The sequence below is a fragment of the Sorex fumeus genome, unplaced genomic scaffold, assembly GCF_029834395.1.
Source record: "Sorex fumeus unplaced genomic scaffold, SorFum_2.1 ptg000043l, whole genome shotgun sequence".
Classification (NCBI taxonomy): Eukaryota; Metazoa; Chordata; class Mammalia; order Eulipotyphla; family Soricidae; genus Sorex; species Sorex fumeus.
This window is the reverse complement of record NW_026606100.1, coordinates 43,525,651-43,550,624: the sequence shown is the minus strand read 5'-3', so window position 1 is coordinate 43,550,624 and position 24,974 is coordinate 43,525,651. Positions and strand designations below refer to the sequence as shown.

The following is a 24,974-nucleotide window of genomic DNA, read 5'->3' as shown; positions in this document are numbered from 1 at the left end:
GTAATTAGGAAAAACAATAGTTATCTTTATTTTCAACCATTCTCACTTTCTGCTCTTCATCTCCTCTTTAATTAGAATCTTAAAAATACAAACAAGGGGGGCTGAAGAGATAGCACAGCGGGTAGGGCATTTGCCTTGCATGCGGCCGACCCGGGTTCAATTCCCAGCATCCCATATGGTCCCCTGAGCACCGCCAGGAGTAACTCCTGAGTGCAGAGCCAGGAGTAACCCCGTGCATTGCCAGGTGTGACCCAAAAAGCAAAAAAAAAAATACAAACAAGGGGGCTGGAGCAATAGCACAGCGGGTAGGGTGTTTGCCCTGCATGTGGCCAACCCAGATTTGACTCCCAGAATCCCATATGGTCCCCTGAGCACTGCCAGGAGTAATTCCTGAGTGCAGAGCCAGGAGTAACCCCTGTGCATCGCTGGGTGTGACCCAAAAAGCTAAATAAATAATTTTTAAAAATACAAACAAACAACAACTTTTAAAAGAACAAGCAAAACAAGAAAAAATATTTTAAAAATCTTAAAAATTGTACAGTATTAGCATTATTAGACCAAAGTCAATAACTTTCAGCTGACTTATCCCTGTTTTTTTTAGCCCATTAGGATAAACATGTTTTCAGGGGCATTTTTCAAAGGATTAAAGAAGAAGAAGCAGCAGCAAAGGGATTATTCCCTAAAAGAAAAATCCCAAACATGCCTGTGGATAAATTATAGGTTGAAGTCAGGGTAATCATCTGATGACATCTGGATATTCAGAATAGGAAAAAAAAATAGGAGAAGATTTGGGAAGAGAATGACAAATAAGACTTCTTAGCTGTGTGGCAATGTACATGCTAAGTAAATTTGGTTTCTCCTCTACTTGAAGATCATCAAGAAAGTAATGAGTGTAGGGGCTGAAGAGATGGTACAGCAAGTCAGACATTTGTCTTGGCACATACCTGACCCAGGTTTGATCTCCACCACCCCCATGGTCTCCCTAACCCTTAGCCAGGAGTAATTCCTGAGTGCACAGCTAGGAGTAACGCCTGAGCATCGCTGGGTATGCCCTTCCCCCAAAAGAGAAAGTGATGACTGTTGATGCCCATGTCACAGAGCTTTGACCAGTGGCCAGTGAGTTGAGTTAGACCAATGCGATGACAGTTCTGTTTGCACAGACCGTTGTTGGTTGGGAAGCCAAAATTTCTAACTTACTGGATCTCACATTGAATCAGCTCATCACGCAGACCCATTGCCTTGGGAGTCACCCAGAGTGCTGACTCCATGGAAGGCCCTTTCTTCTCTTGTGTAGCTCAGTAATCGAAGAGACACCACCACCACCACCACCACCACCACCCTGCCATGACTGGGCTAGGCTGACACTTGGGGCCCTTGGTGCTTCAGATGCCTTGGCCTCAGGGAGGCTAATGTGAGAAGTTGTCTTTGCTATGAAATTAGGAGCTGATATGAGACGCAGATCTAGTGGCAGAGAGGAAGACGAGGAGGAACTTCTGAGACGCCGGCAGCTTCAAGAGGAGCAGCTAATGAAGGTGAGTCCATTGGTCCATTTGGTGGGTTGTGTTGTGGTTTTAATAACTCCTATGAGCAAGCCATCATGAGGAGCAGGGGGTGGCCCCTGACATCAAGGCTAGGAGTCAGCTCAGTCATACATGATGACCCTCTCATTATCTGCTGACTCTACTAAGGCTCAGAATTGAGGGAGCTCTGAAGGAGATAACCTGGGGACAGGTCAGGGGCCCCGGACTGTGGGCTCTTGGCAACAGAGACTGTAGGAGCCCAAACAGGTGTGTGTGAGCTAGTGACATTGGGAAGATGCTCAAGGAGAGGCTGGAGGGACAGTACGACATGGAGGGCATTTGCCTTGTGCATGGCCAACCCAAGTTCAAACTCAGGCATCCCAAATGGTCCCCGAGCCCACCAGGAATGATTCCTGAACACAAAGTGTAAATTCCAAGCATCCCCCAAAATATAGCCCCCCCCAAACTCTCCTTGTCCAAGGACAGCTAAGGCAAGCACCCTTACTTAGTTATAAGGTTATACTTACCACCCTCTTAACAGTGCTGCCAAACAAATGCCCTTGAGTTGAACATTTCTCCAAGTCCTGTCTCAGGGCTCGGGACTTCATCAGTGTGTACCCGGCCCAAGGAGAGGGGATAAAACAGACTCCCCCAGGGAAATCCTGGTTCTATGCCAGTCTCTAGCAAAAGAGCTCTCTTTTGTAGCCCCTCAGAAGACCAACATACAACAGCCAATTATGGCGTGGGGTCAAGAGAGCCCAGAAACTGAAGTTCTTACCAAGAAGGCATTGCTGAATTCGTGACCTTTTCCCTTAAGACACTTAGTCATACAGAAATTTTAGTGGAACTGGCTCCGTGGAGAGGAAGGAAACAAGGTTGCATTTGTAGAGTGATCCCAGTTTTTGTGTAATATTTGTACAGAAAAATATACGCTGGGTGGGGTACGTCATGTTTATCTCTGGCAGATGATGATTTCATCTTGTCACTGTCACTGTCACTGTCCTCCCGTTGTTCATCAGTTTTCTCGAGCGTGCCCAGTAATGTCTCCATTGTGAGACCTTGTTGTTACTGTGTTTGGCATATCGAACACATCATGAGTAGCTTGCCAAGCTTTGCTGTGCTATGTTTCTAAAATCTATATAATTAGTGTATATGGAAAGGGCTGGAGCGATAGCACAGTGGTAGGGTGTTTGCCTTGCACGCAGCCAACATGGCCGACCCGAGTTCGATTCCTCCGCCCCTCTCGGAGAGCCCAGCAAGCTACTGAGAGTATCTCGCCCGCACGGCAGAGCCTGGCAAGCTCCCCGTGACGTATTCGAGATGCCAAACACAGTAACAACAAAGTCTCCAATGGAGACGTTACTGGGCCCGCTCGAGCAAATCGATGAACAACGGGAGGGCCTTTACCTTTTAGTGTACATGGATTTTTTTAAAAAATAAATCAACATAATTTATAATTTTTAACCTTTTGACACCTTCCACACCCATCTGGGTTTTCTAATGATTAAAAACCCACTGACATCGTTTCTTTGTGAAGAGACTTTGTGAAGGTCTCCAGTCTCCCCTTCCCATACCAAAAATTCGCATGCAGGACCAGAGAGACGATGGGCGGGCTGCTTCCATTGCATGCAGGTTCAATACCTATGTGGTCCTTCCAAGACCAACAGGTTTTGCCCCAAAGAACAATTAACACACACCACCTGAGATTACTTGCTAGCACTTTTATGGGTGGAACTAGATGGGAGAACATCCTTCAGGTGGGGAATATGCTTAACAACATTGAAATGGTTGAGAAGGGTTCAGACTCCAAACCCTACCCCAGACCCTCATGAACCATCAGGCGCTGTAGCTACAGATACCCCAAACTCTCCTTTTGAGAATGAGTAGACGCTACAGGTCACAGCTTCACCTTCCTTGCTCTCTTCTCTGTGACTATAGCTCAACTCAGGCCTGGGGCAGTTGATCCTGAAAGAAGAGATGGAGAAGGAGAGCCGGGAAAGGGCGTCTCTCTCAGCCAGTCGCTACGATTCTCCCATCAACTCAGGTGAGCCAGCAGCAGACCTGCAGTCTTCCCCAGGGGCGCGCTCCCCTCCTGCCTCCCAGGAACCCGCCTTGACCGTCCCGGGAAATGCTGAGCCTTTTCTGGAGAGACCTGCAGAGTGTTCTACCAGAGAGGAAGTGGGAGAAGCTCACTTCCTGCCTACTCAGCTTCCTGATGAGCCTCTCAGGATCTTTCCTTAAGTGTGTGTCTCCTGCCTGCTGGTAGGTGGGAACTCTCCACCTCTCCCTCGGAGCATCTCAAGAGCCATGAAGATGGCTCAGCTCCTGAGCAAGAGCTGCCTTTTAGAATATTTTCTCAGCAGCAACAGAAAGGAAATCTTTCTTCTTTTTTTTCTTTTTGGGTCACACCCAGCGATTCACAGGGGTCACTCCTGGCTCTGCACTCAGGAATTACCCCTGGAGGTGCTCAGGGGACCATATGGGATGCTGGGAATCGAACCCGGGTCAGTGGCATGCAAGGCAAAGGCCCTACCTGCTGTGCTATTGCTCCAGCCTCCAGGAAATCTTTCAAATAGGATGCTTCTAAATTCCAGAAATTGTGGAGAGCATTTTCTAAGCAACATGCTTTTACAGGAACAAATGCAGAAGAACTGAAAGCTAGTATTTTGACACCTTTGGAGGACATATATACCTACATATATTATATATATAGCTGTATTGGTCCTTCAGTGTAATTTCTCCTGCTTGTGTGTGTTTTTTTTTTTACAAGCTAATTCTTGTAACCTGCAAGAGATTCCTAGTCTGAATAACTTCTCTTCAAAAGCTTCCTTTTAATATGTGATTAGTGTTTATACACTGTAACATTTTATTTTAATATTTAACTTTAAATCATTATTTTATCACAGTGGTAGGGCGTTTGCCTTGCACGCAGCTGACCCAGCCGACCCGGGTTCGATTTCTCCACCCCTCTCAAGAGCCCGGCAAGCTACTGAGAGTATCTCGCCCACATAGCAAAGCCTGGCAAGCTATCCTTGATGTATTCGATATGATGCCAAACACAGTAGCAAGTGTCACAATGGAGACGTTACTGGGCCCCGCTCGAGCAAATCAGTGAACAACGGGAGAACAGTGACAGGACAGTGACAGCGCAGACCACTGAAATAGACTCTTACCACTGTATTTTTGTGATGATATAGAATTATCGTTTTATTATATAGATTATTATGCTTTAACTTTTCTCATCATCATCTGTTTTTGTAAGCCAGGAGGCAGGAATAAGTGGTCTAAATCACTTCCCAATTTCAAACAAGGTCTGAGGAGTCCAAGTACAATCCCAGAATACAGTTTTTTGTTTGTTTTGGGGGTTGTTTTGTTGGTTTTTTGTTTTGTTTTGTTTTGTTTTGGAGGGTTGAGGGAGGGTGTTGGGCCACACCAGGGTTTGCTTCAGGCTTACTCCTGGCTCTGTGCTCAGGGGTCACTCCAGCTGGTACTATGGGACCATGTGTGGTGCTGGGGGTCCAACTGGGACTGGCCACATGAAGGCAACCACCTTCCCCACTGTATTATCTCTCCAGTCCACAGTCCACTCTTATTTTTAGTTTGTTTTGGGGCCACATCCAGTGTTACTCAGCACTTACTCCTGGCTCTGTGCTCAGGAATCACTCCTGGCAGGGCACAGGCTTATTAGGGAGCTAACCCAGGCAGACCATGTGCAAGGCAAGCACTCTGCCCACCGTACTATCTCTTTGACCCCCAGCGTTCACTCTTGACTGAATGTCCTGCCACCTCTCCTTGGTGCCTCACCAGCATGCACCTTGGGTCGGATGGCACTCTAGACATCAGAATTTGTCCTAATTCTCTAGTCAGTTATTTAAGGATATCTCAGCTCAAGGAAGGAAGACATGTAAGGATGAAATCCAATACCCAAAACTGCAAAGGTTCTAGGTTACACTGTAGCACGGTAGCACTGTTCTCTCTTCTTCAATTTGCTCCAGCGGGCCCAGTAATATTGTGAGACTTGTTGTTACTGTGTTTGGCATATGGAATATGTCATGGGGAGCGTGTCAGGCTTTGCCATGCGGGCTAGATATTCTTAGGAGCTTGCAGGGCTCTCCAAGAGGGGCAGAGGAATCGAACTCGGGTCAAGGCAAACGGCCCTACCGTTGTGCTATCACTCCAGGTTACAAAGCCAGATTAAACCTGGATCTGCTCCATCCAGACTGCAGGACCTTCTGAGGTGTGTGTGTCATTACTGGACAGTAGGCTCTAACCCAGGCCTCCCGTGAGTCCAGCTGTGGTCAGCCAGGAGACCGTTGGTAACTGATTGTGCCAGTGAGAAGCCACTGTCTTCCCAGCTAGGGCCAAATCGTTGCTTAGCGCTTTCCAGGCTAAATGACCTCGGTCGAGAGGCATCACTTCTTTTAGCCCGTATTTGTTCTGTCAAATGTCTATGTTATTGGTGTTACTAGGATCGTACTGAGAATTCAGAGAAATAAACCTTCCAAGCTTTTAGCTGTATATCAAAATTGTGGAAGCATTAGCTCCAGATACCTGCCCTTTTCCTTAGCAGGAACACTGCTACCCCTGACCTGTACCCCAAACATGGGTAGCGTTCTCTGAACACTTGAATCCAAAACTGGTTTGTTTTCTTTCTATATCTTCTCTATACATATCAAGCGGCCTTGTCAATTTTATAAGGACTTAAGCTTCTGATTTGCTAACACTTGCTTGTTGGCCTTTTTCTCCTTCAGCTTCACATGTTCTGACATCGAAGACCTCATCTCTCCCAGGCTATGGAAGAAACGGGCTTCACCGGGTGAGGCTTTCTCCATTCCTCTAGACCTGACCTGTCCACTGTCCTGACATAGTGCCTGAGTAGGTCTCACAGTCGGAGCTCAGCACAGGCTAGGATAAGCGTTGTAATCCCCCAAAGTGCTTTGAGTTACTGGCAAAATTGAAGATTTCTCTTGAAAGAAAGCAGAAATTGGGGCCGAAGTGATAGTACAGCAGGGAGGGTGTTTGCTTTATACACGGCCAACCCGGGTTCGATCCCCGGCATCCCATATGGTCCCTCAAGCACTGCCAGGAGTAATTCCTGAGTGCAGAGCCAGGAGTAACCCCTGAGCATCACTGGGTGTCACCCCTCCAAAAAAAAATAAGAAAGCAGAAATTGACGTCATGTCAGAGACTAGCCTGCATAGTTTATGTGTGGGAGGGGGAGGGGGTGGGGAGAGAGAAGGGGTAGGGAGGAAGGAGGGAAATGAAGTAATGGCAGAGTGAGATTTTCTACAACCAAGCAAAAGTCATACTCGTGGCATAGAAGTTGCTTAGTACAGCCATCGTCATGAAGCACAGAGCAGTGCGAATGTGAGAACGTATGGGAAAATGTGATTTTTGTGACCAGCATGAGATACTGCCTTACCAAGGGTCCCTCTAACCAGTGGTGCAGGATCGAGCATGTAGGACAGTGGATGAAATAGGGAAGAAAAATCATGGCACATATGCTGCCCGAGCCCATGTGCTGCCTGCATCCATGTTGCCGAGCACATGCGGTACCTAAGCACATGTGTGACCCGCATCTCCCCTCTTGAGCTGTGTACTTTCTTGCTTTCCTGTCTAACGCTGGGATGTAAGTAGAGGCTCAATCCACCCCTGGAGATGCCCGGGTTCTCTCTTTGATCACGTTACTCTCCGCTCTCTCTCTCTCTCATTTTTTCTCCCTCCTTCCTTTCAAAACCTCCAAATAAAAACTGTGTAATTTCACTTAAAGAGGAAAAGAAAAATCATACGGGACCAGGGTCCGGCTTGGGAAGAATTCTTAAGATTGTGTTGATAGGTTTGTTGCTCCTTTTCGGGATTCCAAATGATCCCTGGGCCGTAGTTTTTCTGATCCGCTGTTCTCCTCATTGCAGCCCGTTTCCACGGACTTCGCCCAGTACAACAGCTTCAGGGACGTCAGTGGGGGAGTCCGAGGTAAGGCTGAGGTTAAGAGGTTGAACAACCGCAGCGGGTAGAGCCAGAGAGATGGGACAGGGGTGAAGGGTGAAGGTGCATGACCCAGTTCGATCTCCAGCACCCTTTCATTATCTGGCACCACTGGGCACAGTCCCTGAGACCCCTGAACGTCACTGGGGTAAACCCAGCACAGCAAGGCTCGAGCAGCACCTTCACCTGACCCTGACACTTGAGCCCCTGGCCAGGTTAGCAGAAGATCCAAAAGAGCACCACTTGAGAAACCCCTACCCAAAGAAAAAGTAACTAAAGCCATGCACAAGTGGGGTAGCTGGGTTTATGCTGTGTTCAGACCTGAGGCAGAGGCCAGAGTGGGTGGGGCACTTGCCTTGCACGCAGCCAACCCAGGTCCTATTCCTGAAACCATAGGGTCCCCCGAGCTCATCAGGAGTGATCCCTGAGTGCAGAGTGAGTAAACCTGAACACAGCCAGCCTGGCCCAAAAACCAAAAGCGGGGAGAAACAAAAGCAGAACACTTAAAGTAGGATCGCAGGGCTAGAGAGAGAGGGAGGGCACCACCAACCCGGGTTTGATCCTGGCATCCTATCTCATTCCCCGAGCACTGCCAGGAGTGATCCCAGAACACAGAGCCAGGAGTGAACCAGTGAACCCTGAACACCACCAGGTGTGGCCCAGAAACCCCAAAATAAAGTTCTTCTTTGAGGGCTGGTAGAGCACTATTAAAAGTTCTGATGAGGGGCTAGAGGATAGTGGGTAGGGCGTTTGCCTTACATGTGGCCAACCCGGGTTCGATTCCCGGCATCCCATATGGTCCCCGGAGCACTGCCAGGAGTGGTTCCTCAGTGCATGAGCCAGGAGTGACCCCTGTGCATGACCAAGCGTGACCCAAAAAGCAAATAAAATAAATATAAAAGCCAATGAGTTCTCCAGAGAAATGAAACCACAAGGAGCCCATTTGTGGGGTGAATTCTGGTCCTGCCTGGCGCTCACCGCTACATTAAAAGCCTCAAAGTTCAGCAGTGAGCTGAGCCTGGTCCTGCCTCCAGTGTGGAATCGCAGTAGCTGAAGGCCCTGGGTTCGAACGTGTGATGAGAAAGAGAGGGAGGGGAAATGTGAGGAGTAGCCAGGGAAGTTTTCCCGAGAAAAGGATGATAACTAATAATCAAATCCAAAACGTGCATTTCGTGGCTTTCAGAAGACAGAGAGGGGTATGTGCAGAGATGGGGAGCAGGGAAAGAAGAACATGGCCCGTTGGGGATGGTTTGGGGAATGACTCTAGAACATTCTCTTACGCTTGTGTCTGTCCATGCTCTCTCCCTGATGATACTTCTTTTCGTTTCCTTTCCAGACTACCAGGTATGAAACACTGTCTCGGTCTTGCCCGTGCCACCAGGCCAAGCCATCTTGTCACCCAGGGAAGGTTTCAGTGGATCTGTTAGTCTCTCATTATTGGGGGGGCCCTGGGGAGCTGGCAGGCCATTCCAACTGTCCCTGTAGGGGAGGGAACTTCTTTTTCTGGCATCAAAGTTGTGATGGACACAGAGAAGAGGGGGAGAGGTGAAAAATCCATCATATTTCATATGATTTGCTTCATCTAAATTAATGCTGCTGGGTAAAAAAGCTTCTAAATGAATTGGATGAATTTTGAGTCTGGCAGGGCCAGACCCAGTCACTTTTTTTAAAATTTTTTTTTTAATTTTTTTTTTTATTAGTGAGACATCATGTGGTATAGTTGTAGACTTAGAAATTTCTGTGCTTGGGTTTCAATTATACAATGATTAAATACCCATCCCTCCACCAGTGCCCATTTCCTACCACCACGGATGCCAGTATCCCTCCCACCCCCCACCCCACCCCCAGCCCACCCTGCCTCTGTGGCAGGGCATTCCCTTTTGTTCTCTCTCTCTCTTATTGGGTGTTGTGGTTTGCAAAAGAGGCAATGGGCAGACCCAGTCACTTTTGTGTACCTTCTGAGGCACCCAGGCCAGCCATTCCTCGACTTGTGCTGTGTTGAGGACATGAAATGGACTAGACTGGGTGTCTGGCCTCGGTCTCCCTGGGGTAGGAGTAGGCCTGTGTCAAGGCCCTGCCCTTGTTCTTTCCTTTTGTTATTACCGTAGTGCAGTTTCTCCTCTGCCCTGCTTCGTCCCCAGTGAGGAGAAGTCCCCATGTTGGCAAGTGCTATTAGGCGAGTTCTGGTACCATTCCTTTACGTCTCAAACCCGAGCCTTATCCTATCGTGGTCACAATAAGAAAATAGCTTTCACAGACTTGGCGGTTGGCTGCTTAGTTTTAAATGCCTAGAACCTGAACCAGTGCCTGAGTCAGAGTTCCTGAGGTCAGGAGCTCCCCTCATGGGTTACCCAGAGAACAGCCTTCCTCCAGGCGTCTCAGGCTGGAAAAGCCGAGTTTCTTGCCACAGTAGAGCTCTAAGACAGTGGCGAGGCTCTGAGAGTCAACTAGGGGCTGGAGCAATAGCACAGCGGGTAGGGCATTTGCCTTGCATGTAGCCCACCCGAGTTCGATTCCCAGCATCCTATATGGTCCCCAGAGCACTGCCAGGAGTAACTCCTGAGTGCAGAGCCAGGAGTAACCCCTGTGCATTGTCAGGTGTGACCCAAAAAGCAAAGAAAGAGTCAACTAGGGAAGGATGACCCCCTGCTCCCCCCACCCACTCCACCCACTCCGGCTGGGTGCCGGGGGGCAAGGCTGGCCCCGAGCTTGTTGTGTGCTGCTCCTTGAACAAGCTTTTCTGCGGCAGACCCTCCCGGACGGCCACATGCCTGCGATGAGAATGGACCGAGGCGTGTCCATGCCCAACATGTTGGAACCAAAGGCAAGTACCACTCTTCCCCACCCTCAACTCAGGGGCAGCGCCGGGACCCCGGCCTCCACACAATGACAGGGCTTCTATCTCAGCCTCATTCTCAGGAGTTCGAGAGCCCGTTGGCTGTCACCTGAGCCCTCGCCATGCTCTGCGGGACCTTGCCATTTCCCTGGATAGGGCACTGTGTGTCCCCCGAGGGAGAGTCATGGCACCTGTTTCCTATAACCTCCCATTCACTCACGCCCCTGTCTCTACACGCTGGCCCCATGCCCAGTGCTGAGAGCAGCTGCAGGCCATGGCAGGTGGGGCACACCAGCCCAGGGTGCTTGGGCCGTTTCCAGGTTTAGCATGGCACGTCTTACTTACATCAGGGTCAGCCTCAGTTCAAGGCTACGGGGGGAGGGGGTGGTCACTCAGAAGGGTGGCCATTCAGTGCTGCCAGTGGCTACTCCTGAGTGCATTTCCATCTATCGGGTACCCGAACATGGCTTCCGGCTGCCGGAGCCCACACAGAGCAGGACTGTGGAGTCTGCACAGAACTATGGGCAGCCCCAACTGTGGACCCGAGCTTTCACCTCTCTGCTTCTCTTCCTTCCCAGGAACCTTCCCTTCTCTTCCTTCTCTTTCTTCCTTCACATGTTCATCTCCCTTCAGACAACAAGACCTGCCCCCGGCACAGTCACTTGCCTTGCACGTGACTGGCCCTGGTTCAGTCCCTGCTGGTGTGACCCCTCCCCCAAACCCAAATAAATGCACAAGAGCCACAGGTTGCTCCCCTGATCTGTGGGGAAATCTCCTGGATCCATGGGGGAAAATCCCCTGACTCTTGCAGGCCTCTACTGGGGCCCCTACGGCTGCATCCCGGGGGGATTCCCTCGTGCTCGTTTGTAGAGTGGACCTCCAGGTTCTAGAACAGCTGTTCTATCTTCCACAGATATTTCCCTATGAAATGCTCATGGTGACCAACCGAGGGCGCAACAAAATCCTCAGAGAGGTGGACAGAACCAGGCTGGAGGTAAACATTTTATAGACTTTTTTTTAAATATAAACAAAATGCATAGAGTTATGTAAAATATGTAAGACTAATATTTTTACCATTATCTAGATATTTTTATTACCAATTTTATTACCGTAACATAGATAGAATTATAGATACCCAGTCTCGATGGCATGTCCTTTCTTGTTTTTCCTCCTACTTTCCTATTAAGAAATATTTCAGTGGAAAAAAAGGGAAAGGATCACATCCTGGGTAGATGATTACAAGAAGGTTATAGAGGGAAAACATCCAAATACCTATGTATGTATTTAGCACTGTAGCACTCCCATTGTTCATCGAATTGCTCGAGCGGGCGCCAGTAATGTCTCCATTGTGAGACTTGTTGTTACTGTTTTTGGCGGGTCGAATATGACACAGGGAGCTCGCCAGGCTCTGCCACGTGGGCAGTATTTAGCAGATGAGTATAAAATGTGAGGTAGCATAAACTCTAAAACAGGGGCTGGGGTTCTGCGGTTAGAGCATGAGCCTTATATGTGAGGCCTGGAGTTTGATCCCTGGCACTGGGAAGAGGGAGAAATAAAATGTGCAGGAGTTCAGTGGTTAGGGCCCTTGCACGCAGCCTAGCTGGGTTGAATCCCGGACACCACTTACGGTCCCCTGAGCATCACTGAGTGTGACCTAAAAACAAACAAACCCAAATCCAGAGACATGGCATGATTTTCCTCTTTTTCTTTGTAGAGACTGGATGTTGGCATCCTTGAGTCCGGGAATGTGCAGTGGGCATCTCTCCCTGCCTGCCCCCTTCCAGAAAGATCTCTGACTGAGATCTTTCCCCAGAGCCCTGGAGAGAGAGGGAGGAGAGGGAGTGAGATGGAAGGGGTTTTCCTGGAATGGCATTCTCTTCCGGCCGTTTCCGCATTCCTGGTGGAAGGGTTATCTGGGTCCACGTACCCAAGACCTCCTTAGCCGTGAAACACTGATCTTTGTACTTTTCCATCTGAGTGGTTTTAATTAAGAAAAACTCTGGCTGCGTTTCATCAGGAGTCATTACTGTTCCCGGCCAGAGGGCGGCCTTTGGTAGGCAGGTCGGGAGGACGCAGGCCCCGGTCTCTGAGGGAGCTTAGCTAGGAGGTCCCATGGATAGAAGTTCTCAGGGGACCTCCTGTGGCTGAAACCGGAAGAGGAAACCCTGGAGCTCCCCCTAGGACCCTCCTAGAAGCCCCTGGCTTGCTGTTGTCCTTTCCCCTACATCTTCTCATCCTGCTCACTCAAGACGGACTCGCCTCATTAATCCGTACCCTTCCTCTGCACTTTCATCAGTCAGATGAGAATATCTGCTCCCCTGGTGCATGGAGGCGAGGGGGCCTCCCCAGGCCAGCCCAGACGCCCAGAGAATATTCCTTCGGGTCCACTGCCTTGGAGGGTGACCCCTGTGTCCCCACTCAGCCTGGCTCCCCGACGCCCTGTGCTGTGTGTGGACAGCCTGACCCCTGTCCTTCTCTCCCTCCCTCCCCCACAGCGCCACTTAGCCCCTGAAGTCTTCCGGGAGATCTTCGGAATGTCCATCCAGGAATTTGACAGGTTACCTCTTTGGAGACGCAACGACATGAAGAAAAGAGCCAAACTCTTCTAAGTCCCGCGCCGCTGGCCATCGGAGAAAGAGCCCCGCGCCGGCAGAGGCCTGGAGGCTTCGGTGTGACGGGCCCCACCCAGCTCGACATTTGCAAGTTGCTGTCTTGCAGTAACCGAAAGCAAAAACCAAAACCCAAAAAAAATTAAAAGTGGGGGTAGGGTGGGGTGGGGTGGGGAGGGAATCGGATTCATACACCCAGAGGCCACGCTCAGGCCAAATCATGGGCAGCACTTGCCAAGAAGCAATGGGGAAGACCTTCCTGCGTCCCCCGTACTGGACAGTAGTGCTCACACTGACCTTTTTCTATCCCCTTGAGCCCACCGAGGAGTTTCTGCTTTTGTTTTCCTTTCCCTCTTGTCCAGCCACAGGGCGGCCCGTGGGGGTGAAAGCCAGCAAGTGCCCTTAGGAGCTGCCTAGTGAAAAAACGCTGGAGCTGGTCCAGGGAGGAAGTTCTGCTGGGGGGCGTGGGGGTCTCCAGGGCAGGCGCTGAGGGTCCCGTGCAGGCGGCAGCAGCCTTTTGCACTCGCCTCTCCCTCCTGGCTTCCGCATGGCCAGGACTCAGGGAACCAAGTGGGCAGTGCTGTCCAGGGGGCCGGCCAGCAATCAGAGTCATTTTTTTCACAAGCCCCTTGTTCTCTCCTGTGTGCTCAGCCCTGGTTGGCAAATTCCTTGACCTCTTTTTTTTTTTCTTGGCTTTTTTTTCTTCTTTGCTGTTTTTTTCTAAAGTGTTTGAAAGAGAAGGAAAAGGAATGAAAGGAAAAGCTCCCTGGACTCTTTTTTCGACTTCAAGTGGTCTGCTTTGTTCTTCCCCCCCTCCCAGGATCAGGGGCCCGTCTCAGATCTCCACTTTGCCAAGGAAGGAAAGGGAAAACTGGCTTCCGGTTGGCCCACTTGCATGCTGATCGGTGGGGCCATAGCACTCACAGCACACACCACACACACACACACACACACACACAAATAAGGGGCTCTGTCACTTCCCAGCACGCATCCCTGCTTGCCGGCACTCTGGGATCAGATCAAACCCGTGCCACTTCGGCTTTTCTTTTTCAAGGTCTTTTCAATAATATGCTACGATGAGGCATGTTTTTCTCTCTTAAATTTCCGTACCACTAAGGTAGCTTGCCTCCAACTGATTTATCTTGACCTTAATGGCTTGCATACTTGCCTGTGTTCAGAGCCTCTGTGTGTGTGTGTGTGTGTGTGTGTGTGTGTGTGTGTGCTCACTAGATAGCTGTGTGCCTTGGCTTCTTCCTGCCACTGCAGTGTTGGCCCTGCCGTGCTGCCAGGGACTTGTGCACAGGTGCATGGGGCTCAGAGGTCAAGGGTCAAGCTAGAGAATACCCCCCAGGAGCACCTCCTTTCTGGAAGGGTATTGCTCCCCAGCATCCCCCACACTCCTGGATTTTTTTTTCCTTTGGTTCAAGTCAGCAATGACCACTTAGCAGGATGTTCCCTCCCTCCAGCCCCCCAATTTCGGTGAGGGTGTAAGACTCCCAGTGCTGACTCACAAATGCTGCTTCCTCTGTGGTGGGTCGGTGGGGACCCAACCACTGGAGGTGAATTCCTGGTGTTGTCGTGCTTTGGGACTCTGAATTGCGGTCCCAGCTGGGTTTTAAAACCAAAGGAAGAAACAAGTGCATTCCGTGACATTGGCCGAAGATCTGAATGAGTTTGTAGCAGGGCCACCGTGGTGCAGAGGAGCACAGCCCGAGGGGTCCCCGCAGGCCCCTACCCACATCACGCCTGCCGGTGACCCAGCAGTGGCCGAGACCTGCTGCCAGGGGCTGTGTGGCTTTGGCGTCTCTGCCGTGCTCTTCATGGAGGAATCAGAACTCGCTTGGCCTTGGCGCCATGTACTGAGGACAGTTCTCTCAAGTCCCCGTGTGCCGGACCTGTTCATGGTGTTCCGTAGATGGTTCTGGAAAGGTGACCCCGAGGAGACCAGCTCCATGGTCTGAAGCCACTATGCAGCTCCCGCCTGTGTCCTTCACACACGCGTCACCCCCCAACCACCCCACCCACCCACCCCCATCACCCACTGGCCCACAGCAACTTCCACATGGCCCCACTGTGCCCTGGGCCTTGATCTGCTTTGACTGGGGAGTGGGGGGTGGGGGGGGCATGGTGGAATCCCCATATTGCCTGCCACAGTCTGTCCCAAAGATGATGACCCATGGGGTCCGAGCCCTTGGCTGGCAGAGAAAGGAAAGGCTTTATCAGTTATGATAATTGTCAGTATGAAAAAAAAATCATCATGAACGTTAGCCAAATCCCCACTCTTGGCCAACGAAATGACTTTGCTCATACCCTTTGAACTCAGTTCTGCATCCAGCCAGGGCGGTGGGGGAGTTGGGGGGGGTGGTGCAGGGAGAGGAGGCGTGGAGAGCTTCGTTCATAGCAAGTGTAAGAGCACGTCTCAACTCCAGCAGGCAGAGCAGCGAGGCTGGTGGCCAGAACGGTGAGTAGAGAAAGACAAACCTTGCCTTTCTCTGCTAACATGGGCATCCCACCTGCCCGCCAGCAGATGAGCAGTGCGCTGTGCCGAGGGACAGGACATGGAACCCACTGGGCAAGTGCCACCCCCCCCCCCCCGACTCCACTGCCAGGCAGCAGTTCCCACTTCAAGAAGGGGCCAGGGCCCTCTGCCTCTAACTGTGACATCTGACGCAGGCACTGCAGTGCCCTACCCAGTTAGTTACATTGTGTCCCCCAGAGTGTCTTAGGCCTGTAACCCTGGGGATATGCTCCTCGCTAGGATCCCACATGGAGAATGCCCCGTGCCTCAGCACTGGGGACGGGGACATGTGTTGGCCAAGCTTCCCTGGGGGGAGCAGCAAAGGGCTATGCTTGCAAGCACTGAGCTTCCTCCACACCCCCACACCCCCAACGCCTGGATGGCACCACGCAGAGGGGCCCTTCATGACAACAGGACAACCAGTGCTTTCTTGGAAGCTCGCTCCAGAGAAGCCGGGGCACTCTCTAGTCTTCCCGGGAGCTTCCAGAGGAGGCACGCAGAGCATCTACTGCCAACGATGCTTCGACACGTTGGTTTGAGTCAGGAAGAGTTGAGATGTGACTCCTTCAACCACTAAAGATGAACTGCCTCTTCTCTGAAACCTCCAAAAGAAATGCTAGACAGAGAGAGACAGAGAGACAGAGAGAGAGTGATAAGGTGCATAAAAGGTCTTTTATTCTGTTGGATCCTATCGTCTTGTCGCTCCTCTCCCCTGTTGTTTCCAAGTCTCCCTCCCTCTTCTTCCGGGGTGGGCAGGAGTCGCATTTCCTCTTCCGGGGCAGCGCCAGAGCCACGTGCCTCTCAGCAGTCCTCTTCTGTCAACCCGGCTTGTCCTCCCGGAGAAGCCCCGCTGGACACGTTGATAGACCTTTCGCCGAATCCCTTCACACTTTGAAGCAATCCCCTTTTTCTAAACACATTGCTTCTCAGATGATTGTAGAGTTAACTCGCTTTTGCAAGTTTTCAATTTTACACCCCTTTGGATAAGCTGTCTTTCTAAAATATACATATATATATATTTAAAGTGAACTTGGGGTGAGTGTTCCTGCATGTTGAGGGGGCGGGGACTCCTCCGGTGGTGGGCTCAGGGGGGCCCTCTGTGTGACTGACATGAGGGGTGATGGAAGGAAGGTGACCTTCGCGTCACCCACCTTCCTGCGTCCTCGCAGACAAGTTTTGTCTTTCTCTACTCACCTTTTTCCTGGTCGCCATTTAACCTGAATGTCCAAGACCAGCCTTGATTTTAGTTCACTTTTCAAATTGTTTCCTTTTGCCAAACTGAGTGTTGGGTAGTCTTCCCTGAAACTCACTCCCTTAGTGTTCCCTTTGGTGAATGTTCTCTTTAGACCAAAACAAAACAAAACAAAAGATTATTTCAGGCTTGAGATTTGCAATGACTCCATCTAACAGTGATGTACCTTACTGACGGGAACCACCAAGCCCCGGTGCAGTGAACAAAAGAGAAACATGTTCTTGGAATGTTATTTTATTTTTTGAATCACTGTCTTTACATTTGCCGCCCAGGAAGCAAAGGGGTAGCGTGGTGACTGACATGCTTTTTTGCCTATGGATTTTTGTGCTTTTATGTGGACACGTGTAACGTATGGCAAACTTTAGAGGAAAAAAAAAAAGAAGGGGTGGGGGGAGCTATCAGTTTAAGCTGAAACTTTCTGAACAAATATATGTGTGCACAGCCAAGTGGAACCAATTCAGCATTTTCTGAAGCTTGTGTAATTGAGTGGCGATTGTTAACCTTAATAAAAATTCTTCCCCAAAGTGTGTCTCATGAGTAAAAATGGCATGAACCCATTTCTCAGGGGTCTGAAGGAAAGTGAAGAGCTGGTGTCTTCTCTCTTCTGTCAGAGAGCTGTATGTGTGTGTGTGTGTGTGTGTGTGTGTGTGTGTGTGTGTGTGTGTGTGAGGGAGGAGCAGGAGGGGTGCAGAGATGCATCCTCACAGCCCCTCCAGGAGTAAACATCCATGGTTTCTGTCAGGGCCCCACAGCCCTGCATTGAAGCTCTTGACTCTCCTCATTTTGAGTTGGGGCTTCTGGAATTTTCTCCCAAGAGTCAGGAGGTACCAAGCTGCTTCCCACACACCCTCCCCTTTCACGACAGCTAATATCTTGAAAGAGCTGCTCTAGGAAGGATGCAGGTGCCAGTATGCAGGGGTGGCCCACCCCTACCCCACCATCCTGGCTGCACTTGGCGCTGTCTTCCCACCCCACAAGGCTGCAGTTCCCCCGCTCACGTCCTGGGCCCCCAACTCCGTGTCTGCACTGTGTGCTTCCTTCGTCAGCCTCTCTACTCCATGGTGTCTTCCTTGCTGCCTTGAAAGAAAAACCTTCTCCCGTTTGAGAAAGATTCATCCCAGCTTCCAGGAGCCCAAACAAAATCAGAATCAAAAAATGCAGCGGTATTTTTTAATTATTTTTTTATTGAATCACCGTGAGTCTTACAAAATTGTTTATGATTGTGTTTCAGTCATACAGTGTTCCAACACCCATCCCTCCACCAGTGTCCTCAGTTTCCCTCCCACCCCTTCAAGCCACCACCTCTATGGCAGGAACCTCTCTTCTCTCTTTTTCTTTTTCTCTCTCATTTTAGGCATTATGGCTTGCGATACAGATGCTGAAAGATTATCATCTATATCTTTTTTTTTTCTTGCTTTTTGGGTCACACCCAGCAATGCACAGGAGTTACTCCTGGCTCTGCACTCAGGAATTACTCCTGGCGGTGCTCGAGGTCACCGTATGGGATGCTGGGAACCGAACCCAGGTCGGCCGTGTGCAAGGCAAATGCCCTACCCGCTGTGCTATCACTCCAGCCCCTATCATGTATATCTTACCTGCTTTCAATACTCAGTTCTTGTCCAGAGTGATAATTCTCAACTAATTTGTCATAGCGGGTCAAAACGCGTTTTGTTCTCTTGTTTTCTATTGGATAGGAAATGGTGAGTCTGTGATTTTTTATCCAAGAATCCAAACCAAACACTGAACCACATCATCTCATAGACCCATTGCTGTGGGCTGCCTTTGACACCCTGCAGTGGGTGGGATTGGAAGATGGGAGTGTGTGAAGGGTGAGCGCGTTCCTTTGACTTAGACAGGTAGATGCAGTGGGTGGAAAATTGTGAAACTTGAAAGGTAAGCTAGATTCTGAGTTACTTGTTCTGTTCTTCCTGTCTAGATTTTGGACTTGTGAGAAAGGCAATCTCCTGACCCACTGGCACAGCTATTAACACCCTCCACCTATCCAGCCTGCTGTCCTCATCAATCTTGCTCTCAGAACAGAAAACCAGACTGGGTGAAGGGAACAGCACACAGATACTTCCTTCTCCCAGTTCTGGGAATGGGAACCCCAAGGAGAGGGTGATAGGAGACACTGGCCCGGGGAGAACCTGCTTGGAGTGTGGGCAGTACCCACTTCTGGGCTCAGAGCAAACAGGAGGAAGGACACTCCCAGGCTTCAGAGGCCAGTGCACTTCCTAATACTGCCACCATCATGCTGACAGCGTGCTCTAGCCCTGAAGCTTAATACTAAAGGGATTAGGGCTTCAACATGTAGATTTGGGAGGAGGGAGAGAAGCATGAAACCCCTGCCCCCTCCCCCACACATCAGCCTTGTGGAGTCTTACCTGGAAGCTGGAGACGGTAATTCTCAAGACAGTTGGCATGTGGGGGCTAGAGGGATGGTACAGCGGGTAGGGCATTTGCCTTGCATGCAACCGACCCGAGTTTGATCCCCAGCACCATATATGGTCCCCAGACCTCACTAGGAGTGATTCCTGAGCCGAGAGCCAGGAGTAAGCCCTGAGCACCATCAGGTGTGCCCCCCCCCAAAACAAAATCAACAGTTGACATGTGGCGTTTCCTAGTGTAGGAAACTGGAAACTGGAGACTAGTGTAGGAAACTCCAGGTCTGTGCTCTGCTTGCCCCACACAAGCCTGATGAAGCCACACACGGCACGCAGCCTGTCTGGAACTCTGGAGTATCTGAGCCTTCAGCGTTTCCGTGAACCGTGAGCCCCTGCCTGTCACGGTCAGCCTCACTCTGCAGTGCTCTCAAGCCATAGACGTGCAGGACCCTTTGTGACCAACCAGCCTCACTTCTCTTGTTTCTCAGCTTCCCTCCCCTCGTGCCTGACTCTTGCCTTCCAGCAAGAATCTTGACTTCTCGCCTTCCAGCTTTCAGACCCCTGCTCTGCCCCCTGTAAATCCCCTGTCCACCCCTGCCTGGCTCACCTTATCTGCTTTGCCAATGATGCTTCTTCTGTGCCGTGTCCGACTCTTTCAGTGAGTGCGAGTGGAGGGTCGACCTAGGTCCGGAGAAGGGAAATCAGAGCAACATAGTTTGAAATGCTCTTTGGAGTTGTCCACGTGGATCTCCCTTGGGCTCCACTGGCCTTAAGTAGGAGACAGGAGAGCCCACGCCCTCCCCATGGTTCGCCCTAGATGGGCCCAGCCCAGCCATCCCAGGCCATTCTTAGCATACCTGCTTGGTCATCAGCTTGGACCCGGGTCAAACGTTGCCTAGCAGCGCTGGCTCTGCAGGGGTTTCGGTTTCTCTGTTGAGCTGGAATGCGTCTTCTCCACTTTGAGATCCAAGCTCTGTGTTTGTTGTGCTGTAACTTCATAACAGCCTTACCAGACAGAAAACTGCTTGTAGGCCATGAGAACAATAAGAAAACACCACTCAGATGCTGAGAAGATTCCCGGCTCTCAGCCAGCAAGCAGCAAAGCTGGGGTTCCCCATGGGTGTCCTCTGCAAATCCCAGGCACTTTTCCTCCACATGCCAGCCTGGGGCTTCTTGAGAGCAAAGACTGTGTCTCCCACATTCTGCTCCTGTTGGGTGCCCACTGCATAAGAGTTATGAGACCAGCCACCATCCCCATCATGACTGCCAAGATTAGCAATCAGCTTCTCCAAGTTTTAGTCTGTCCGTCTGAAAACATGGACAAAATGATAATACTCCACGACAGAGTAGTGGCTACATTACAATGCTGGCTGAACCCAGTGCAGTGCCTCACTCAGAGCAACTGTCCAGAAACTCTGTGATCTTTATTAAAAGTAACTCAGCAGAGAGAGAGAGAGAGAGAGAGAGAGAGAGAGAGAGAGAGAGAGAGAGAGAGAGAGCAAAATGGGCTGAGTGCATTCTTTGAGCATGGGACGCCCGAGTTCAATCCCCTCTGTGGACACCCCAACACCGTCAGGAGTGATTTGCAGGCACCATTGGGTATGGCTCCAAAACAACTAGAGTACCTGGGCTCGGGAGACAGCTCTGTGGGAGTAGGCGTGCCTTGCTTGTATGATGAGACCACGGGTTCAATCCCCTTCTCCCCAAGAGAGTAACCACTTTGATGTGAGGACCCCATGAGGAACCTGAATCAGTAATGAATACCCACTCTTAGGGACTCTCTTAGGGATCCTGAGCCTGAATGAAGTCAGGCCAACTGCCAGGATACAGGAAAACAGTCCGTGAGGAAGGGGCGTTAGTAGTGCCTGCACCAGACCTAGAGCTGTTTCTAATGGTATATTCATTTCAGAACTTCCGTTGGGGCTTTTTCTCTCTGGCCTTCATGTTAAGACTCCAACTTTTCAGACTTCTTTTACTGGTCAGCACTTCTTCTTCCCCACCCCCCCGCCCCCCTTATATTTATTTATTGAATCACTGTGGGAAAAGTTACAAAGCTTTCACGATTCAGTCTCGGTCATACAATGATCAAACACCTTTCCCTTCACCAATACATATTTTTCACCACCAATATACGCCCCTCCCACCCCTCCCAATGCCCGTGAGGCAGATGATTTCTACTTAAATCTCTCTCTACTTTGATTGCATTCATTATTTCGACAAAAGATGCACCATTATTGTTTAGAATTTCCCCCCCCCCCCCCCAACAATCAGAATTTGGTCAGCACTTCTTTTTTTTTTTAATTTATTAGTGAAACACCATGAGGTACAGTTGTAGACTTACAAATTTTTGTGCTTGGGTTTCAGTTAATACAATGATCAAGAACCCATCCCTCCACCAGTGCCCATCCTCCACCACCACGGGTCCCAGCATCCCTCCCCCGCCCTCCCCGTCCCCACATCCCACCCTCCCTCTGTGGCAGGGCATTCCCTTTTGTTCTCTCTCTCTCTCCTTTTGGGTCCTGCGGTTTGCAAGAGAGGCATTGAGTGGCAATCATGTCTGGTCAGCACTTCTTGACTGTTTTCGTAACAGCCATCTCTGGGCAAATCACCATCAGGGTGGAGGTGCCCTGCGGATATGCAAAAGCTAAAGTTGTCCCATGCATTCAGAACAAACTCCAGCATCAAGCTACCTTGATTCAAGTTCCTGGATGATGCCAGTAATTAGCCGTGGAACAAGTGACAATTTGCATGGCGTCTCTAAGCCCCGATTTCTATTGATAGAAACTGGAAATAATAATCATCTCTACCTCCAAGCATTCTGGGGAATTCTCTCGTGTTGAACACGATCCAGCACGGTCGGAAAAGCGCAGGACATAAGCTTTTATTCATCAAGTTGCTACCATGCAACTGAGACCCGCGTTGGCCCAGTACTGAGCTAAGTGTGGTCCTGGCTCATTTCCGGCCACTCACAGGCCTTCTCTTTTGCACCCACAGACCCGGTCTACAGAGTCTAAGCATCTTATTCCCAATATGCCTGCCTGGTGGTGTGGCTGGGATTCGGAAAAGGGTCCCTGCATCCTGCCGCCCTCCCTCCCCATCGTGCCCTCCCTGGGCATCGTGACCAGCCAGGGAGACAGACACCATCAAGGGACACACTCAAAGGTGTGTCTTGCTTGGGGATCACCTATTTCTGGGGTTGGGGGCTGAGAGCCCCCTATTCCCTGGGTGAGGGGGAGACCATCTCTTACCTATTTGAGGAATAGCTAGAAGAGCTGAAACTCTAGATGGCTTTGGTTCCAGAAGGATCTTTTCAGTGGTATGACCCAGTCACAAGCCTGCTCTCTGCTCCGGGGGATGGGGGGGGGGGGAATGTGGAGGCGTTGGCTCAGCCCCCCTGCCTGGGGGCTGGAGAGGGCTCCTCCTCCCCCAGCAAAGGCAAACAGCCTGCCTGGGTGTGTCTCCTACCCTGCCCTGCTGGCCCAGGCCCATTGTTGGCCGGAAAGCCCTGGGAAGGGTGGGGACTGGCAGCCTTTGAGAAGCCCGGGTGGCCAGGGGCCTAGTGCCCAAAGCTGGGGGTGGGGGTGGGGGGCTTCCCTCATCCCAACTTTGAGGACCTGCCCCCACACGGTCCATCCCCATCTCTCCCACAGGAGCTTGGGACTCTGACCAAAAGGGCCTCTGGGGGGCGGCTGTGGCCAGGGGGAGCTCTGGAGGAGGGTGGAAGAGGATTTTTATTTTCCTTTCCAATCTCAACTGGATAAAAAGGCTCTCCTCTGGGGGGGTGGGGGGGCTGCCTTTGTCCCGAGCACAATAGCCATCCCTGGAGAGGCTTTTCTGTATTTATTTGTGCCCTCACCCCCTGCTGTGGCCTCTTAACTCAACCCTTCCCTTCAGATAAAAAGAAAAGTTGGCTTGGATAAAACTCCCTCCAAAGCCTGGGTGGGTTTTTTTCTCTTTTTTTTCTTTTTTTCTTTTTTTTTCTGTCTTGCTTTTTGCCTGGTTCAGGGAGTGGGTCCTTCTAGAACATTCTAAGGGCCCCAAGACTGGGCAGAGCTTGGGAATTCAGCTCAGGGTGTGAGAGTCCAGATGTTCAGAAGATGCTGGTGGTATATGGCAGGCAGCAGGGGATCTTTGGGGCGTTGGTGGGAAAGGACCTCTGATGAGCCAGGGGCTTCCACTGGTCATCCCAGGTTGAATTTCACAGCACAGCGCTGGGCAAGGTGGGGCGGGGGTGGGGGGGGGAGAGTGTATCCACTGCCCAGTGGGGCCCTCACATTCTCCCATCACATCCAGAGGCTTCCTCCCTCCTGAGACCACCACTGCTGCTCTGGGGGTAGAGACATTAAACAAGGTTTTCTAACAATTTGCCCAAAGGACCGTGTTTGCACAGACACATACCAGCCTTTCTCAGCAAGGTGGAGCCAGGCCATAAAAAACATTTTGTTCTAAGCTGGAAGGATGCTGGCACAGAAAGAGTGGGTTCTTTTATTCCTGCGATTGTCACCACACACACCCCTGTGAAAAGTTAGAAGGTGTTGATGGCAGAGCCCCATCAGATAGCAGCAAGAGGCCACCAGGCCCCTCTGGGTCTGGGTTCTGCTATTATTATTTTTTTTAAATGAACACTCCCCTCCTGCACATAAAAACAAGGCATTCCCGACAACTCAATAAATTACTACTATTTATTAGTCCTTTTAGTTTTACTTTCTTATTTAGTTTGAAGGCCTCATCCAGTGCTGCTCCAGGCTCTACACTCAGGGATCACTCCTCGTGGGGCTCGGGGGATCGTATGGAATGCCAGCCTTTGGACCCGGGTCAGCCATGTACAAAACAAAAGCCCTACTGGGTGGACTATCTTTCTGGCCCTGTAGTCGTTATTTTCACTAAATAGCTTCCACAGAACTCATCACATTTGTGCCACATGGCCTGTGAACCTATGAAGCAGGACAAATATAATCAGGCAAAGGTGTCTGGGAATATAAATCAGGTAGTTGCCATGGGGAGTCCCAAGGGATGTTACTAAGGTGCAGGGCTGAGGGGAGTTAAAGGATCAGGTGGGACAGTGGCCTGAGGCTTCGTGATTTGTGGTGACACTGGAATTGATGACATTGGAATGGCTCTTAAGTCTAGCCCTCAGGCTTTGATAGGGAGGGGGGGGCAGTCCCCAGACAGAAGGCTGCAATGTGGGGGTGGGCTATTGCCACCCACCCTCACCTCTTGGATCTTTATTGTCATCAAGTGGTTGCTGTAGTTCACCGCAAAGTCACAACATGGTGGCTACACACAAATGGGGTCTGTTTGGCTCAAAACCAGCTGGGGAGGGGGAGGGAATTATTGCCCTCGAGATGAAACAAAAAGGTTGCCTGACTTGTTCAAGCTGGCTGAGGGAGCGGTGGGAGGGGCAGAGGTGTCATCCCGGGTTGAATTCCACAGCTCAGGATGCCCAGTTCACAAAGAGATTCTGGTTCGGTAGTTCCAGGGTGGGGAACTGGATATTAAAGCTCAAATTGAAAAATCCCTCAAGGAAAGGGTGTTGCTCCCTTCCGCCCTCCTCCCTCTGGAAAGAAAGATGGCGGCCACATGGGAGCCTTGTGGACAGCAGGTATGAGCCGGGGGTGTGGGGGCGACTAAAACCTCATGGGAAGGGGGGCGTTCCGGTCCGTCCTTCACGCCCTACCGAGGTCCCCAGTCGCCCCCCGCGAGCGGCTCTCCAGCACAGCTACGGCCCCAGAAGCACAAGGACTTAATGCAGAACCCGGCAGCTTGGAGCAGAAAAGTGAACGGACTATGCGTTAATCCAGGCCATCAAGTCTGCCGGAGGGGAAAGGGTGTTGCCCCATTCGCCCTCTCCTCTCTGGAAAGAAAGATGG

At 50.7% G+C, this 24,974-nt stretch overlaps 1 protein-coding gene across 3 annotated transcripts in view; it reads left to right on the top strand.

Moving 5' to 3' along the window:
- ABLIM1 (actin binding LIM protein 1) overlaps positions 1-17,249 on the top strand; it is a 318,451-nt gene extending 301,202 nt beyond the window's left edge. For 2 of the 3 annotated variants that reach the window (XM_056120594.1, XM_056120593.1), the window contains exons 17-21: positions 1,441-1,532; positions 3,459-3,564; positions 6,272-6,336; positions 7,433-7,493; positions 8,842-8,870. In XM_056120594.1, the coding sequence (XP_055976569.1) occupies positions 1,441-1,532; positions 3,459-3,564; positions 6,272-6,336; positions 7,433-7,493; positions 8,842-8,855 (338 nt within the window). In that variant the 3' untranslated portion in view covers positions 8,856-8,870. Of the gene's footprint in view, positions 1-1,440; positions 1,533-3,458; positions 3,565-6,271; positions 6,337-7,432; positions 7,494-8,841; positions 8,871-10,254; positions 10,330-11,254; positions 11,336-12,836 lie in introns of those variants that run through there. The other variant, XM_056120595.1, reaches the window with a different exon arrangement.
- The last annotated feature ends 7,725 nt before the right edge of the window (positions 17,250-24,974 follow it).